The 16,160-nt window shown below is 52.3% G+C and overlaps 1 protein-coding gene across 1 annotated transcript; it reads left to right on the forward strand.

Moving 5' to 3' along the window:
- The first annotated feature begins 3,253 nt into the window (after nucleotides 1–3,253).
- OTX1 (orthodenticle homeobox 1) lies at nucleotides 3,254–9,837 on the forward strand. Its single transcript, XM_030827337.1, has 4 exons — nucleotides 3,254–3,332; nucleotides 4,902–5,109; nucleotides 6,038–6,189; nucleotides 7,490–9,837. Exons 2-4 carry the CDS (start codon nucleotides 5,013–5,015, stop codon nucleotides 8,303–8,305), a joined length of 1,065 nt encoding a protein of 354 aa, XP_030683197.1. The 5' UTR covers nucleotides 3,254–3,332; nucleotides 4,902–5,012; the 3' UTR covers nucleotides 8,306–9,837.
- Nucleotides 9,838–16,160: the final 6,323 nt, after the last annotated feature.

Below are 16,160 nucleotides of genomic sequence, written 5' to 3' on the forward strand. Positions count from 1 at the left end.
GGCCTGGAGGTCACCTGGATGCTGGATCCGCGTCTCCAGACCCAGCTCCCTCGCCCCTTCCCGGCTCGAGGGCCTTGAGCTGGATGGCTTCACCTCCTCCAGTGGTGTCCCCACTTCCCCTTCCCGCACCGCGGCCGATGCTGGAACGGTCATGGCTTCTGGCCCAGCATCTCCCACCTGGACATTTGCCTAGCGACGGCCGCCTCAATCCTCTGCGCTGCTTTCAAGAAACTTTCATCCCAGTCTCTCTCCCTCTCCACTCTCCTCCCTCTCCCCCTCTCCTCTCTCTTTCTTTTCTTAATCCTGGGGTTTTATGGGCTGAGCGTTAAGAAAATTCGCCTGCAATTTGGGATTAGATAAATACTCTCATTAGGAAAAAAAAAAAAAATCCGTGCTACTTGATACCTCCCAACTTCCCCGAGAATGGTGGCAGCATCTGGAACCGAGAGCGCCGGACTCCCGCGAGGCGTGCCCCGGGGACCACGCGGGCACATTCCAGCGCGCACTGCCGTCCCACCTCGCTGCGCGGGACCCAGGTCAGGTGCTGAGGCTGCAGGCGAAACAGGGCCTGGTGGAGGGAGGAATGCGTTAAGGTGGAGGAATGGGGCAAGGTCACGCGCCCCGGCACTGGAGGGCCAACCCCGGCACACAGCGGACTGGCCGGGAGTAGGGCAGCGCCGGGCTATGGACGCGGACGCCGGCGAAGCGAACCCCGGACGTCCGCCTATTCTTTCCCCCCAAACTAGTGCGCTCCAGCCGGCGCCTTTCCTCGGAACCTAAGGAAGGGGTATATTTCGTTGCTTTCTTTAAACTTCAGCACGATCACAGTGGCTCCGAGCCACGGGCGGCTGACCGCGGGCCTCGCGGGCTACTCCTGGTAGGGGCCTGCGCGAGCCTAAGGTGTGTCCCCGCCTGGGTTAGCGCTGCGCTCTGCACTGTTTCTTTTCCTCTTAAAGCTTCTTTCTCACTCAGTCTCTCCCTCCTTCTCTCTCTCATTTTTTCCCATTTCTCTCGTTCTTTTATTCAGCTTTCTCTCTTTCTCTCCCTTTTGTGAATGGGCCGCGGTGTCTTTGTTCTGGAGAGAAGCGCCCGTGTCGCTGACTTTTGTGAACCAGAGAAGGATCTTGTAAAACCTCCTTTTCTCCTTCGTACGCCCCCACTCCCACCCCTCCTCCCCTGCCCCTTTGATTAGATGTTCCCTCATAGTCAAAAAAAAAAATGTAATTTCGTTGGTCTGGCGGCCACTTTCTTTGAACATTAGCTCGCTTTCAGCTCCAACTTCAATTAGAAGGAGTTGATTTTGAGAGATCAACAAAAGAACCGACCAAAGCCTTATTAAAGGTCCTAAGAAGATCTCCCGGGTCCTTTGAGAAGCAGTTAAGGAAACAGTGTGCCCTCCATCATATTCTGTTACCGTATTTTATTCGGACTCCAAAGGAAAGTGTCGCTTGGGGGAGGGGGAAGCACTTTGATGAGCTGCGGCCGCGGCCCCTTTTCACTCAGCGGGCTCCCCTTTCCTTCTCCTCCTCCTCACCCAGCGCCCGGTCCGCTCTCGGCGCCCGACCCCGCAGCCCGGGCAGCGCGAGTGCTCCCCACTGCGATGCGCCTGGAGGCTCCTTGACTCGCCCTCACACTTAATCCTATGAAAACTTTTTACCCCGCCTGTCGGAGTGGGGGAGTGGGGGAGATTAGAAACAAGGGGTAGAAATTCCTCGAAAGGGAATAAAGTGCCTAATTTTCAGGAGGAGGTGCCATTTAAAAGATTCGCCTAGCTTAGAGTTGGAACGAAAACTCTTTTTTGCACTTTTAAAAGTCCACCCAGGTAGACGTGTTTGGGAAGTTTTTTCGGCTGGGAAATGGGCTTCGCCCGTACGAACAATCCGGGGAAATCGCCTCAAGGAGGCTCCTTACGCATCATGTGGAAAAAAGTTGAGGGCAGGGGTCTGTGGCCACATTTTCCATCAAAAAGTCCCTGTTAGAGGCAGTCTAAGAAAGAGAGAGGAAGAGTGAAAAAGAAACTTTCCTATCAAAATGTTTGAATTAAGAAGTAAGGTGTACGTGTGAGGGGAAGAGGACGCTGGGCTCCAACGTTTCAGAAGAAGCGCTTAAGACTTGCAAACACCCTTGGTGGGGAACCGGGAACCCCGGGAGATGCCGACGAGCAGGTAAGTGGCGGCGCCCTCCCAGTGGGTGCTCTTCCCAGGCGCGAGAGTCCCGAGGCGCCGAGGAGAGATCTGCACGCCCGGAGCTGCTCCCGCGCTCTGCAAAGTAGCCTGCGCCGGCACGAGCAGCCCGCGGCGTCGGTCTCAGGTGGCGGCGCCGAGGAAGAAAACGCTGGGGCCCGCGGCGCCGGGAGAGGGGCCGAGGCCCGGGCTCCTCCAGCCCGCCGCCCCCGGGTCCTGGCGCCCACACCCGAGCGGCTGAGCCCGGTAGCGCGCGGGAGAGCGAAGGAACCGGTTCTCCAGCACCTCGCCTCCTCCCTGCCACTCCCTCCGGAGCGCCGAGAGCGCGAGAGAAGGGCGGGGACGCCCAGGGCAGTCCTGGAGACCCACGGCCCCCTCCGCGGCCAGGACTCGGGCTCTCCGCTCGCCTTCCTTGCCTAGCTCTGCGCCGCTTTTGCCAGCCGAGTCCCGGAGTTAGCGCGCGACCGGGGCGGGGCGGGCGGGCGGGGAGGGCGGGGTGTGGGGGGCGGGGGAGGGCGGGGGCGCGCGGAGGTAACCCCCGGCTCGCGCAGCCATTGCCCGGCTCCCTGTCACTCAGCCCTCGCGGGGCCCCCGATTGGCGGCCTAGCCCCGTTACGCACTCGCCTCGCGTTCACATACCCGGGGAGGGCAGTAGAAAGGTGATCAATCTTCATCAGGCTACATTTCCAATCACCTAAACAACCGAGCAAGACAAGCCACTCCGACAAGGTAAATCGCTTGATTTATTTAGTTTGCAAAGTGACTCTGCAGGACTTCCCAGTCCGCACTGCCTCCACGTTGCACCGGGAGTGCCGCGGCAACGCCGAGCCACCTCCCAACTCTGCCCCTCGAATTCCCCCCCTTGCGGCCCCTCGGCGCGATCCCGGGCGAGGCAATGTCCTGAGAACGTGTGGGGCTTAGCAAACAAAGTGTCTGTGCAATAAAGTGAAACCCAGAGGGACACGCACAAAGCCACTGAAAAAAAGATAGAGGTGGGAAGAAGGAAGTTGGGAAAAGAAAGAAACCCGGGGGTCTTAGACCAGCCGCCAGGGTAATTCCAGTGCCGCTCTGTTTTGCAGGTTGGCTGCCCCGGCGGGTCTCTGTGAGAGATCCAGGTAGATGGTGAACGGCCCCGGCAGCTGAGGGCAGGTAAGGAGAAAGCCGCGGGGCCACCCCGGACTCCGGGAGCGCGTTGGTTACCCTTACCTCCCCCTCCTCAAATGGATCCCGGCTTCCCCGGTCCCCAGCAGGTGGGCGGGGCTGTGGGAGCGGCCTGGCTCCCCTCTTGGTGAGCCGAGGACCCCGGGGCGCTGTCGCGGCCCGCCGTCCCCTCCCCCGCCTCCTCCGAAGTAACCAAGCTGAAGTGCTAAGTTTGGAGAAAGTCTTTGAAAACTCACGCTGCAGCTTCGCAAAGCCGTCGCAGCTTTGAGTTCCATTTTCCTTCGGCCCTAGAGCCCTGGCTGCTTCCCTTCCGGTCCCCTTCCTACAAGCTGGACTCCCTCAGCCCAGGTCTTGGGTCCCAGAAGACGGGGGCGGGAACCGGGCTGGGGGGAGCTTCTTTAGCTCTAACTTCTCTCCTTGAAAGTCCTAGCCCGAGTCCCTGGCTTGCTTCACAGCGATCCCGCTAAACGGGGTGTAGCGATGGCCCCCCAGGGCCCCAGGCCCAGTTTCCAGCGCCCCTCCCTGACCCCTGAGAGTGGCGCCCCGGGTTCCCGGCAGCGACGGGGGCGAGGCTTCGACCTCCCAGCTCGGGTCTGCGTGGGCTACGCCGCTGAGGCCTAGTTCTCTGTTCTCGACCGTGTCCTGGGGCCGCGGGTTCAGCTACGAGGATGGCAGCACGCGACTTGCTGCCCTCCGGCTGCACAAATCCCCGAGACCCTTTAAGGTGCTAGGCCAGTCACCCTTCACCCCCTGCTGGGACCCTGTGGTCCGCAGCCCAGACTGGGCAGAGAGAAGGCCGGGTGTGCGCTGGCAACGAAGGACGCTGGCCGCAGCTGAGGCGCTCCCGACCTCAGGCCACATCTTGGGGTCGCCCCCCTCTACAGTGGCCCCTTCGGCGTCCTCTGGCCCTCTGCGAGGCCTGGGCCCGTTACTGCGGTTCAGGTGTGGTGGGATTTCGCGTCAGCGATCTTTCAGTGGCTGGGCACAGAGAGGTCAGCTGGAGTGGTGATTGCGGGACCCGGGGCAGGGGAGCAGCCCTGGAGACCTTTGAAGGAACCAAGTGTCCTAAGTGGACAAGAGGTGGAGGTGCAGTTAGCCCTCCACATTGGCCCTTTGTAGTCTCTACCTTTTCAAAAACACGTGAAACAAAATGAAACAACCTCTCATGCTCTGGGCGGCCTGCCGTCCGGGCACCAAGTGAACGTTTGCTTGTGCAACATGAAGCTGGCTTCTGCCGGATTCAGAATTTTGCCTGGACTTGGGATCTTGTACACTCCGTGGTTCTGGCTCTGACCTCCCCAGCCTGGCCCTGCTTTTAACTTCTCCTTACTCATATGGACTCCCTACCAGTGTCTTTGGCTTATTCCAACCCTAGAGCCAGACGACCCAGAAAACTTTACTTTTCAAAGCAACTGTGGTTTCTGGGCTAAGGCCTTGTGAATCCCAGTTGACCACCCTGCGCAGTTCTGTAACCTGCCTTCCCTGTCTATCCCGGGGCAAGACTTGGCAGCCAAGTGGCTCCGATTGACGGTTTCCGTGTGTCTCGTGTCTTCATAGGCCAGGCCCCCAGACGCATCAGACCCTGAAGGACTGCGCGGTGGGAGCCCTGCACCGCTCCTGGCCCCGGGCCCCCTGGATCCGTCGGGGCGCCTCCACCCAGCTGTTAGCATGATGTCTTACCTCAAACAACCCCCATACGGCATGAACGGGCTGGGCCTGGCCGGGCCCGCCATGGACCTCCTGCACCCATCCGTGGGCTATCCGGGTGAGCACCAGCCCTCCCGACCCTGCCTCAGCCTCTCAAATGTTGGGGACCCCCAGACTGTTGGGTTTGAGTGCAAGCTTTGTTGCTGAGCAGGCCCAGGGAGCCGGTTGCAATACAGGGCCCACTGCCGGCGCACGGGGCAGAGTCGTGGGCGTGGGAGGTGGCCAGGGCTGAGAAAACGCGCAATGTGCGCCTTCCCGGCTGGGTCACCGGCAACCTTTCTCCTGTTGTGGTCCCACCGCCAGCGCAGAGCTCATTTACCTGCGGATTCGCTACCCAGGGGCCGCTAGTGTTTTTCCTTTTTCCCCAACATGAAATGAGTAATCTGGACCCTCGTTAGGCCCTGACAGAAAGAGCCAAACTTTCCTTATGCGAAGCGGCAGGCTGCACTGAAGTAGTATTCTTCCTCCCTAATTAAATTGTCCTCTAAATCGATGTCCTGCACCCATTTTTGCACTGCTGTAGAGGACGACTTGAGCCAAAGCCGGGGTTTCTTTTTTAGCTCCCGCTCCTTTACCTCATTTATTTTCTCCGAAAGTGTTTTTCAGGTCGTGTTTCTGCCTACCTCTTCCCCACTCCCTGTCCCCTAGCCAGAGTGTGTGTGTGTGTGTGTGTGCGCGCGCGCGCGCGCAGGGGAGGGGGGGATGTAGAAGAAGGGAGACTGTAGACTTCTCTTACTTTTTTAACCTCAGAGGCATAGAGAGGGGCAGCCCTCGAATCTTGGAGACACTGGCTTCTAGTCGCACATCTGCACTTTCTCCCACCTGTGGCCTCTCAGGCTCGGCCGCCCGAGGGAGTTTCTTTTATTCCCAGTTCGGCTTTCTCTTGCGAAGGCCGAGCTCTGGGCCTGCCAGGGGCCTGCCTGAGTCCTCTATCGCTGGTCCGCGTGGCCACCAATGACCCGCGGCGTCCCCGCGTGTCCCCGCAGCCACTCCGCGGAAGCAGCGGCGGGAGCGCACCACCTTCACGCGTTCACAGCTGGACGTGCTCGAGGCGCTCTTCGCCAAGACTCGCTACCCTGACATCTTCATGCGGGAGGAGGTGGCGCTCAAGATCAACCTGCCGGAGTCTAGAGTCCAGGTGCGCACTCCCCGGGCTCCAGGGTCTGGGTAGGGGAGCTGAGGCTGCTCGGGGAAGGTCTAGGAAGGCTCTTGAGTAGTTCTTGAGGAGACCATCCTGCGGGGGTGGGCTTACAGAGTGGGCAGCCGCTCTCGGACTCCCCCTAGCGCTGGGCCCCAGCCAGGAAAGGGGGCAAAAGTTAAAGGAAATGGCTTAGAGCCCTGGATTCCGCCTTTAGCCCTGGGGCGCCTTCGGTATCGGTATCGAAAGTACTTTTCAGAATTGCGGGAGGACTAGGGAAGCTCCCGAATGTAAAGCGCCCTGCGGGCCTGACACTCGCCCCTGCTTCTTCGCCTGCCCCAGGACTTGGCAGTTTCCCTCAGAGGCCTGAATTCTGCCTCTGCCCTTGTCTTCCACCCCGGGAATCCTAGAAATGGAAGAGCGGAGATTGGCCGGAGCCTGGTGCTCTGCCTGGGTCTCATTAGACGCTTCCTGTGCTTACAGAGGATGCTAAGTGCAAAATCCTGCTGCCGGCTTTCTTATTTCTGTTTTTGAGATGAAAGGGTTCCGATGATAATGTTCGGATTCTAACTCAGAACTCTCCTCAAGAATCTCGCCTCCTTTACTCGAAAGCTTGAGAAGGGGGACCAGGAATGCAGTGCCATGTGCTGGGGCTCTCCTAGAAGAGTAACCATTCCATTTGGTTCCCCACCTGGAGCCAAAGGGCCAACGAAATCTCACCCAGGCTTCCTTCCCGAGTTTAAGTACTGCCTCTGTTTAGCCTCTGGCCTTGCTCCTACCCCCACCCAAATACTCGCCCTGCCCAGTTCTGGCCTCCAGGAGCTGCTCAGTGAAACGGCTCTGGCCCTTAGACTTGGTGACTGTTCCACACTCTTCGGCTCTGTACCTCTCCACTGTTGCTGGAGCTCTGTTAGTAGAAAACTGGGCCTCCAAACACACACGGGGCCTCCAAACATACACGGAAGCAGCCAACAGCAGCAATTTAGAGATGGCAGAACTTCTGGCTGGGCAGACTGAAATATTCCGCTCTAGGGCAGAGTTGCGGTAGGGGTGGGGAGGTGCGCATCCCTGCTCTGGAGCCAGCTGAGGAGGGGCTTTGAGTAGAAGGATGGGGGAGGGTGGAGGAGCTGGGAACCCAGGTAGGGGGCAGGGTCTGGCCAGGCCAGAGACAGGAAGGGGCGGAGGCCTTGGTGGGAAAGGGTTGCGATATTCTGGGCGGGGAGTTGGGTCCACGGGGCGGGGGAGCAACAAGCTGCCCTAGCTCCCTTTGACCCACTCTCCCGCATCCGGCCCACTGCAGGTCTGGTTCAAGAACCGCCGTGCCAAATGCCGCCAGCAGCAGCAGAGCGGGAGCGGAACCAAGAGCCGCCCAGCCAAGAAGAAGTCCTCTCCAGTGCGGGAGAGCTCGGGCTCCGAAAGCAGTGGCCAATTCACGCCGCCAGCTGTGTCCAGCTCTGCCTCGTCCTCTAGCTCGGCGTCCAGCTCTTCCGCCAACCCAGCGGCTGCAGCGGCTGCGGGACTAGGTGGGAACCCGGTGGCCGCCGCGTCGTCGCTGAGTACACCAACTGCCTCATCTATCTGGAGCCCGGCCTCCATCTCGCCAGGCTCAGCGCCCGCGTCCGTGTCGGTGCCGGAGCCACTGGCCGCGCCTAGCAACGCCTCGTGTATGCAGCGCTCGGTAGCTGCAGGCGCCGCCACCGCAGCAGCCTCTTACCCCATGTCCTACGGCCAGGGCGGCAGCTACGGCCAAGGCTACCCTACGCCCTCCTCTTCCTACTTTGGCGGCGTGGACTGCAGCTCATACCTAGCGCCCATGCACTCACATCACCACCCGCACCAGCTCAGCCCCATGGCACCCTCCTCCATGGCGGGCCACCATCATCACCACCCACATGCGCACCACCCGTTGAGCCAATCCTCAGGCCACCACCACCATCATCACCACCACCACCACCAAGGCTACGGTGGCTCGGGGCTTGCCTTCAACTCTGCCGACTGCTTGGATTACAAGGAGCCTGGCGCCGCTGCTGCTTCCTCCGCCTGGAAACTCAACTTCAACTCCCCCGACTGTCTGGACTATAAGGACCAAGCCTCATGGCGGTTCCAGGTCTTGTGAGCCCAGCAATGAAAGAGGAGAAGAAACGCAACTACCTGCGCCCTCCGTGGTCCCGATCCTGTTGCTGCTGCTGCACCGCCCGCCTTTGCCTCGACTTCTCTAAAACTGAATTTTCACCCCCCAAAAAGATGTCCATTGCCTGCACTGCCGCCCCCATTTTTGTGCCACTTGCTTGGGGGGATGTGCAAACCCGCCCTGCCCCTTGGATGGGGGGACCGGTGCTTCGGCTTGGCCTACACATTCTATACAGGAGAGATGTATTATTCCCCCCCTTCAGCCCCTACTAAACTCCTAAGCCTCCCTTCCAATCTTTCTGAACAGCTATTAAGCACTTGCAGCCTTCGGAGGCTCTTCGCTCTGATCCGCTGTTTGAGCCCAACACTTTAATTTATTCTTTCTGGACACTGGAGTCACTAACTGGCGTGTTTCTGCCCACTGGAGCACCCGCACACTACTCCAAATCAAAACCACTACGAGTTTCTCCCGCGCAGACTGCCGCCCCTTCAGCTGCCCTCGATTTTGCTCCACGCCTGCGGGCCAGAGCCTCCCGGCGTTTCTTCCGCCCCAGCGGAGTGCGCTGGGGCGCGCCAGGGCTGGGCGCGCCAGGGCTAGGCCCGCCGGAGGAGCGCGCCCCCAGCCTTCCGCGCACAGAGCCGCATCCCGCCCCGCCCTGCGCTGGACTGGTTCAAGCTTCCGCCTCGGCGGGAACGCTGTACATAGTCAGGTCCGTTCCAGGGACCACTTAAACTTTTTAGTTGCTGTTGGTTGGTTGAACTGAACATATCTTGTCTTAGCAGCCAGGAAACAGAACTTTAAGATATATACAGCACATATATATATACACATATATATACACATATATAAAAAACAAAAGCAAAAAATATTTTCCCTCTGTCCGTCCCCCGTCTGCTCTTCCTCAATCAATGGCGCTTTTTCTTTTTCAGTTGTTGCAAAGCTGCCCTGCCCTCTTCACATCTTCTCCCTCTGTGTATTTATTGAAGAGAACCGCTTGGTTTCAGGAAGCTGGGCGCGGGATATCCGAAGTGTGGAGGAAACAGACAAGTCAGGGTACAGAGGTGGGGGTTGGGCAGGGGCGCAGGGCTGAACCCCTCACCCGGTCTAAGCACAGGGTCGCAGTTCCGATTTACAAGTCTAAAACAAGAAAACCAAAACCAGGGAACAAAACAAAACAAAACAAAACAAAATCCATAAAAGTACAGCATTAGGGAAAAACAAACAAATCCAGGCCCCAAACCCAGTTCCAACTTCTCTGTCGGCTTCTCTCTTTCAACACCCTTGTTTTGTCTAGTGAGTTTTTAGTGCACCTTCGTTCTCCGAAATCTGCGGAGAGCCCGCGCGCCTGTGTATCAATTTTGGCTTTGGCCGCTTCGTCCAGTAGGTGGGAAAGTAATTTGTAAATTTGATTTGTCTGATGTGAAGATCACAAATTACTTGTTGAAATGTAAGGCAGTCCCCCTCCTCCTCTTTATCTACATTAATTCCCGAAAATAAATGCAAATTAATGAACGGCTTGTTAGTGTTGCTCTTCTGATTCCAGCCCCAGGTCCTGGTCTCGGGGGGCTAAAGGCGAGGGAAACTCCGTGTTAATAACCCGCGTGTTAATGACCTGCGTGAAGCTGGAGGCCAAAGGATGAGGCTGGAGGACTTGGCAAGAGAAGTCCCCAGAAACTTTCGCTTAGGGAGTGTCTCCCCCCACCCCCACCACGCCCCTCCGCGTCAGCCTGGCCTCTTCCCCCAGGCGTTTTGACCCCGCTTCCCCCCTCGCCATCCAGGACAGAGACAGGTGTCAGGACTCAATTCCCGAAGCAATTCCTTTCTCTTCAGAGGCAGGAGCCTGGCACTGATTTCTTCACCCTAATTGCCTGCACCAGAAAGAAGAGGGGGAGGGGAAGAGGGTCGGGAGGCGGGAAAGGATAGCTCTGTAATGCTCTCAGAGCTGAGCCAAAAAGGAAAAGAAAGCAAAACGACAAAAAACTGATCCGTGTCCTGCATGTTGGCAGCAGACAACCTTCCTTGCTGCTGAGCTGTCCCGGGTGGCTTCACCGCGGCTGGGGAATCCGAGCCATTCCTTCCACGTGCTAAGATGTCCCTCTAAGCCCTCAGCTCCTGCCAGAAGCAGCCAAATTACCTTTCTTCGTATTGTAAAGTTCCTTTAAAACATACAAACTCATAACCTGGAAAAGTCGACAAGGACGCGTTTCACTTTGGCAGGGGAAGAAGACGCCTGGCTTGCATCTGGGGGTCAGGAAGGACAGTTCCATCTCCCTCTGAGGGAAGACGGGGGTGGGGGGTAATCCTCCCCCAGAAAATGCAGAGCCTGGAACTGTCCAGACTCTGGCCTGAAACCTCATGGGTGTAAGGCCATGAATCTGCTCAACTTGTTCACGGTCGGGAAGGAAACAAGGAAACAACGAAAAGTTTCCTGCGAAGTGACCAACATCCCCTATTTTTAAAAAATTCAGTGTGAGACCTGAGAACACACCGTGAAGCGGGGTTCGGAGAACGACCCCTCCCGCGTCCCGCGCCCAGCGGGGTCGCAGGGCTGCGAGCCCGGCTGTAGGAAAGCTTTCTCGGCCGCGTCCTCCCTCCGGATTCGGTAGGCCAGGTTCGGGCGCGCCCTTCCCACACCAACAAACCATCTTTCCCGACTCAGCAGAGGCCCACAGGGGCGCAGCCCCTGCCCCTCCGCCCTTGGCCCAGCGGCGCCGCCCTGGCACGCCAGGCCTGAAGGCAGGGCCGGCCCGCGCCACGCAGGGTCTCCCTTAGGCGGCGCCTTGGGTGAAATGCGGGGCCAAGCCTGACCTGCCGGGGTGCCCCGTGTCATCTCTGGTGCGGACCCCGCACGTGCCGGGGAGAACTGGCAGGCGGCCAGGGCGAGGAGGCTTCCAGCTTGCGCCGCACTGGCCTGGGCACCCGGGCTGCAGGGCCTTTTGGGCGCTCCCCTCAGTGACCCTACCCGTAGCGGCCCCAGGGCGGCTTTGGCTCAGGCATCAGCTGCCAATGCCGCTCGAGGCCCGCGGCTCCCTGAGGCGAGCTCTGTGGGGCCCAGAAGTCCTCTTGGCTGCTAAATGGAACGAAACCAGGAGACCCGGCTTTGCACTCGTTTGGACAACTGTGTGGCCTCCGGAGCAAGGTACCCAAACCCTTGGGCCTCAGTGTCGTCGCAGTTGTTATTTGACCCCACTCGGCCTGGGACGTGCCAGAGCTTCACACTTTCGGTCGCGGCTGCGGGCAGGAAGGGCAGATGCGACCCCGTAGGCCGGCCCCTCGGGGGTGTCTAGAAGCTTCGGCAACTGCATACAAGGCCGGAAGGGGCTGGCAGCCAGGCACACCGAAGCCCGGCTGGAGTTCCCGCCCGGGGAACGAGGCTTCGAAAAGAGGCACGTGCTTCTCCCAGGGCCTCCTGGCAGGTGCTGAAACCCCACGGCGCTGAGTGGAAACCGGAAGAGGGAAGGCGCCCAGGCAGGGCCTGCCGGGCCGCGGCGCCACCTCAGGCTGCCGGGACGCTGGAGCGTAGGGGAGTGGGGTGAGTGCGCCGCCGGACCGGGGGCGGCGGGGGATGGCGGGCGACGGCGGGAGGTGGCCAGGCCCGGCAGGGTGAGGGCGCTGGCGTTGGCCGAGAGTCCCTGGGCAGCGGCGGCGGGAACGCGGAAGGTCCCCCCCACCCCCACCCCCGGGCCGGCCACCTGTTGACAGGCAGGTTCTCTGAGAACCGACTTCAGCTCGCCCTTCTGTCCAGGAAGTTTGTTCGGTTTGGGTTTGAGTGTTCGTGACACAATTGGAGCAACTAGAATTGAAGCAACTTCAGGAGATTTAGCAACCCGCGAAAATTTAGCAAAGTTCAGACGTCGACAGTTTTCTTTCTTTGAGTGGTCAACGAAAACTTGACGTTTTCTACTCATACCTTGTATTCTCTGCTTATACTGTAGGGGCAAAAAAGTCTACTCTTAGACGAACGTGTGTGAAGTGCTTTAAGGTTAAGGGATGGGTCATATTTATGATTTTAAAGATTGCTTTTAATCTTAAAACTCTCTCAAGGGCACTGCTTTAATTTGCTGAAGTTCTGAACAGATTCGGTGAAGTAACCTCGTTTGTTGAGCCTTTCTGTAATTTTTTATACCAGTTATTGAGGATATATAGAGACAATGTTTCTCTAATTCATTAGTGGGTTTGGGGTTTTTTAGTTTTTTTTTTTTTTTTGAGGAAAAAATCTTAAAGCTACAGGGTAGTAAACGTAAGGGGGAATCTGATTCAGAAGAAAAACAGGTGAAAACCTTAAGACGCTGGATGTCAGCAAATTCATTTCTGCTAAATTACAGAGACCAAAAAACGGAGAGGTTTCATTTCTTGTATCAAAAGAAAATTACGAGTTTTTAATGTATTTTGTGCAAAATAGCAATTTCCACAGCTAAATCGTGATTTTTTTTCAATTGTGAAAATATAAATTCACTACTCGCTCTGGCAGAATTAATTAATGTTAATGATGTCATTAGTGCCTGATGACAAGCACTAAGGTTTTCTTTAGAGGTAAAGAAATAAAATCTGATATATAAATGTTGTTATTATATACATTATTGGTAAAGAGAATCTGTATCATTACTATTCAAAACCAAAAAATCACTTGGCTTCTGATGCGGAATTAATTTAAGAACAGCAACAAGATATTTTTGTAAAATTCCCTAATTAAAAACAGAATAAGTTCTCAACAAGTTATTCTGTATTTCTCACACATTCTCTCCCTTCCCCCATGCATTTTCATGTTTAAAATGAAAATGAAAAAAACCCTCAAGAAATATTTATATTAAACAATACTTGAATTAAAACCCAACACATTTTAATTGAATATTAAATAATAACAATGTCTTGCCTATTTGACAACAAGCAAACATCTTCATTAAGGAAAGAATCTGTTTTAAATAAATGTTTGGGTGTCTGGACTGTACTTTTTTGAAAACCAGAAGCTTTTTTGGCTGTGTTTAGTAGATGGTTCCTGAGAAAGCAATTATGCCTCTTAATTATCCTGTTGATATTTACTGATATCTGAAAAAAGAATTGAATTTTTGTGTGTGTGGAGGAGGGGAACATGCCATTTTGATCTAATGATTCTTCAATCATGTTTTAAAACTGAGTTAGATTTTACTTAAAACACATTAGGTGCAGTTCCTCAAAAGTTTTAAAAATCAAAAATATTTGCCAAAAAAATCCAGTAATTTAGGTGAAATGGCAATTACATGATACAGCCAAAATTGACACTGCTTTTAAATATATCTAGTTTTTTTCTTAGGAAAAAAATAGAGCAAAGAAGTATATAGTGTGCTTGAAACGAAAATACGTATCACTCTAATTTATGAAATTGTACACTTTTGTTTCTAAAACTATTACTTGAAAGATAGGGATATGCTTAAAATATGTTGGAGTTCTTTCTAACCAAATAGGACTTAGGCTTCATTTAATCAATAATGGTCCATCAACATTCAAACATTGGAAATCTATGGTGTTTCTAAAAATTGTGCCTCTTTTACCTCCTTTGAATCCTTTACTTGGTGACTAATATAACTAAAGGGACAAAATTGCATTCCTTTCCAATGGTCACAAATACTTTTTTTCGAAGGTTCATCTTTACTAAACAGATTATGAAAGCTATTTTAGAAAATTTTAGAAATTCTTTTAAAGTGGATTGTAAATTAGGATTTAAGGAACTTGAGTCAAAACATTTTCAGGATTGGAATATAAATAGATCATAACTAATCTTTACACTCGGGGTAAAAAATAAAATGTAAGAATAAATGATCTCTGATTCAGCTTCTAAAGAGTGTACAAAACATTTGGTGTCTAAAGAATGTATAAACATTTTCAGTACACAAATATTCTCATGTATGTTCAGCGCTCTAAATGCTGTGAGATACATCATCTATCATAGCTATTTCAATAGGAATCATGTTTTTAAAATTTGTTTTAAAAATTTTGCTGTGAAATATACAAAAGAAATTAAAAAGATTGTACACTGCAAGGAATAAAATATACATGGAGCAACAAGTTTTTAACAAATACTTTGAAAAGTAGATTTGTTGTTGGTTACAATATCAGTGTTTAAATTTAATGTTGCATAAAATATATCTTCATGTTTGGGGGATTTGTTAAATCTTTTAGAATAGTTACTGCTACTACATAAGGACACTTTTTAAGGGAGAAAAGCACTTTAAATCATAAGATAAAAAAAATCTATAGGCCTTTGTAAATTCATAGGGTTTCTTTCTTGGGTGGAAGAGATGTGCTTTATGTCTATTTGTATTTTTTATGAACGAGCACCCAGATAATCTACCTTCTTGTTTCTCAAGCATGAATATTTGACCTCAGAGCTATTGCATCAAATCTTGATTTCATTGCTGGTGTTTCATTGCTCAAATCCATGTTTCTAGCCCAGACTTCTCTGTTAGACTTCGGATACCATACCTGTACATGAACTAAATAGAGGCTATTGAATTTAAGCCCTTAGGGAAGTTAATGATATGATGTCTGGGACTTGCTTCAAAATAGTCAAGGAAGAGAGAGAGTAGGTCAAAAATAGAAGAAATAAGATTAGCCTTGAGTTGATAATTTTTGAAACTGAGGGAGAGAACTAAGACTTTATTATACTATGCTTTTGTAGATTTAAATTTTTTTCTGTACTGTGAATAAAAGATATTTTATTAGTTCGTCAAACGTAGTCTTTGTAGTAGATTGAAAAAAATTGCACTTCCCATGCATTGCACTTCCCATACAATATTATTCACATATATTGTTTTCTTTAATTTGCCCAAGTCTTGTGAAGTTGGCAATGGTAAAGTGAGACTAAGTGGTTTGGTCACTTATTCAAGGTTGCATTATTGGTAGGTAGCAGATCTTGGTACTCAGTCTTCAGATTCCATTCTCATTTGTTCTAAGAGGTACCTAAATTTTTAAGTATATTAACAAACATTAATTTTAAAATACATAACATATCATTTGAGAATCTGATTGCCAGATTAATATTAACAAAACATGCTTCATCTAAATTCAAGTTGTAAAAATTTGAATTTTGGTCATTGAAAATTATTTCTTGGGATGTTCTTACCTTTCTGTTTCTGGGCGTCACTTAAATTTCATTTTAATGAGTTTTCTGAGAGATATTAACATTAATTGAGGAGACTAGTGTGATTCCAAGTCTCATCTTTCTATTTTCCCCATTAATTCCTTATTAATTTTAATTTCTTACTAATTTTCATTTCTAAGTAATTAAAAAATTCCTTATTGGTGGGTTCATATTTATGAGTGGTGTTTTCTGTTCTTAACTGAGGCTTCTTTGCTCAGAATATTGCTGTATTATAGGAGTTCTAATCCAGAGAATAAGTTTAAACCAGATATGGAGTTGGGATTAGATTAGTGGCTCTGTATTTGAGGCTTAATTTATGTGTAAGCAAACATTAAGGTTTTTTTTTCCCTAACTGCACTAACTTGGAAACATCTATTTTTGAGTTTTGAAGCTTGTAGCGTGATGTTTAAAATCTCACTAATGGCAAATCCTTGTCTTTTTTGGGTAAATTTTATTTTTCAGAGCTAAGTCTGGAAATTAAGAAATGGGTTAACAAGTTGGGTGGCAGAGATCATATCACTTTAGGTCTCCTTTATTGAAAAGCAAAGAGCAGAAGTCTTGTTTAAGTTGTACCTTTATTCTTCAGGTTTTTTTAAATCCTTATTTTATGATTCTATTCATGCTAATGACTTCTTCAGTCTTCCCCTTACTTGACGTGAAAAATAAACGTTGTCTATTCATGTTTATTATGTTTAGAGAAAATAAATAGCACCTATTTTCTCC

Source organism: Nomascus leucogenys, chromosome 14, assembly GCF_006542625.1.
Source record: "Nomascus leucogenys isolate Asia chromosome 14, Asia_NLE_v1, whole genome shotgun sequence".
Classification (NCBI taxonomy): Eukaryota; Metazoa; Chordata; class Mammalia; order Primates; family Hylobatidae; genus Nomascus; species Nomascus leucogenys.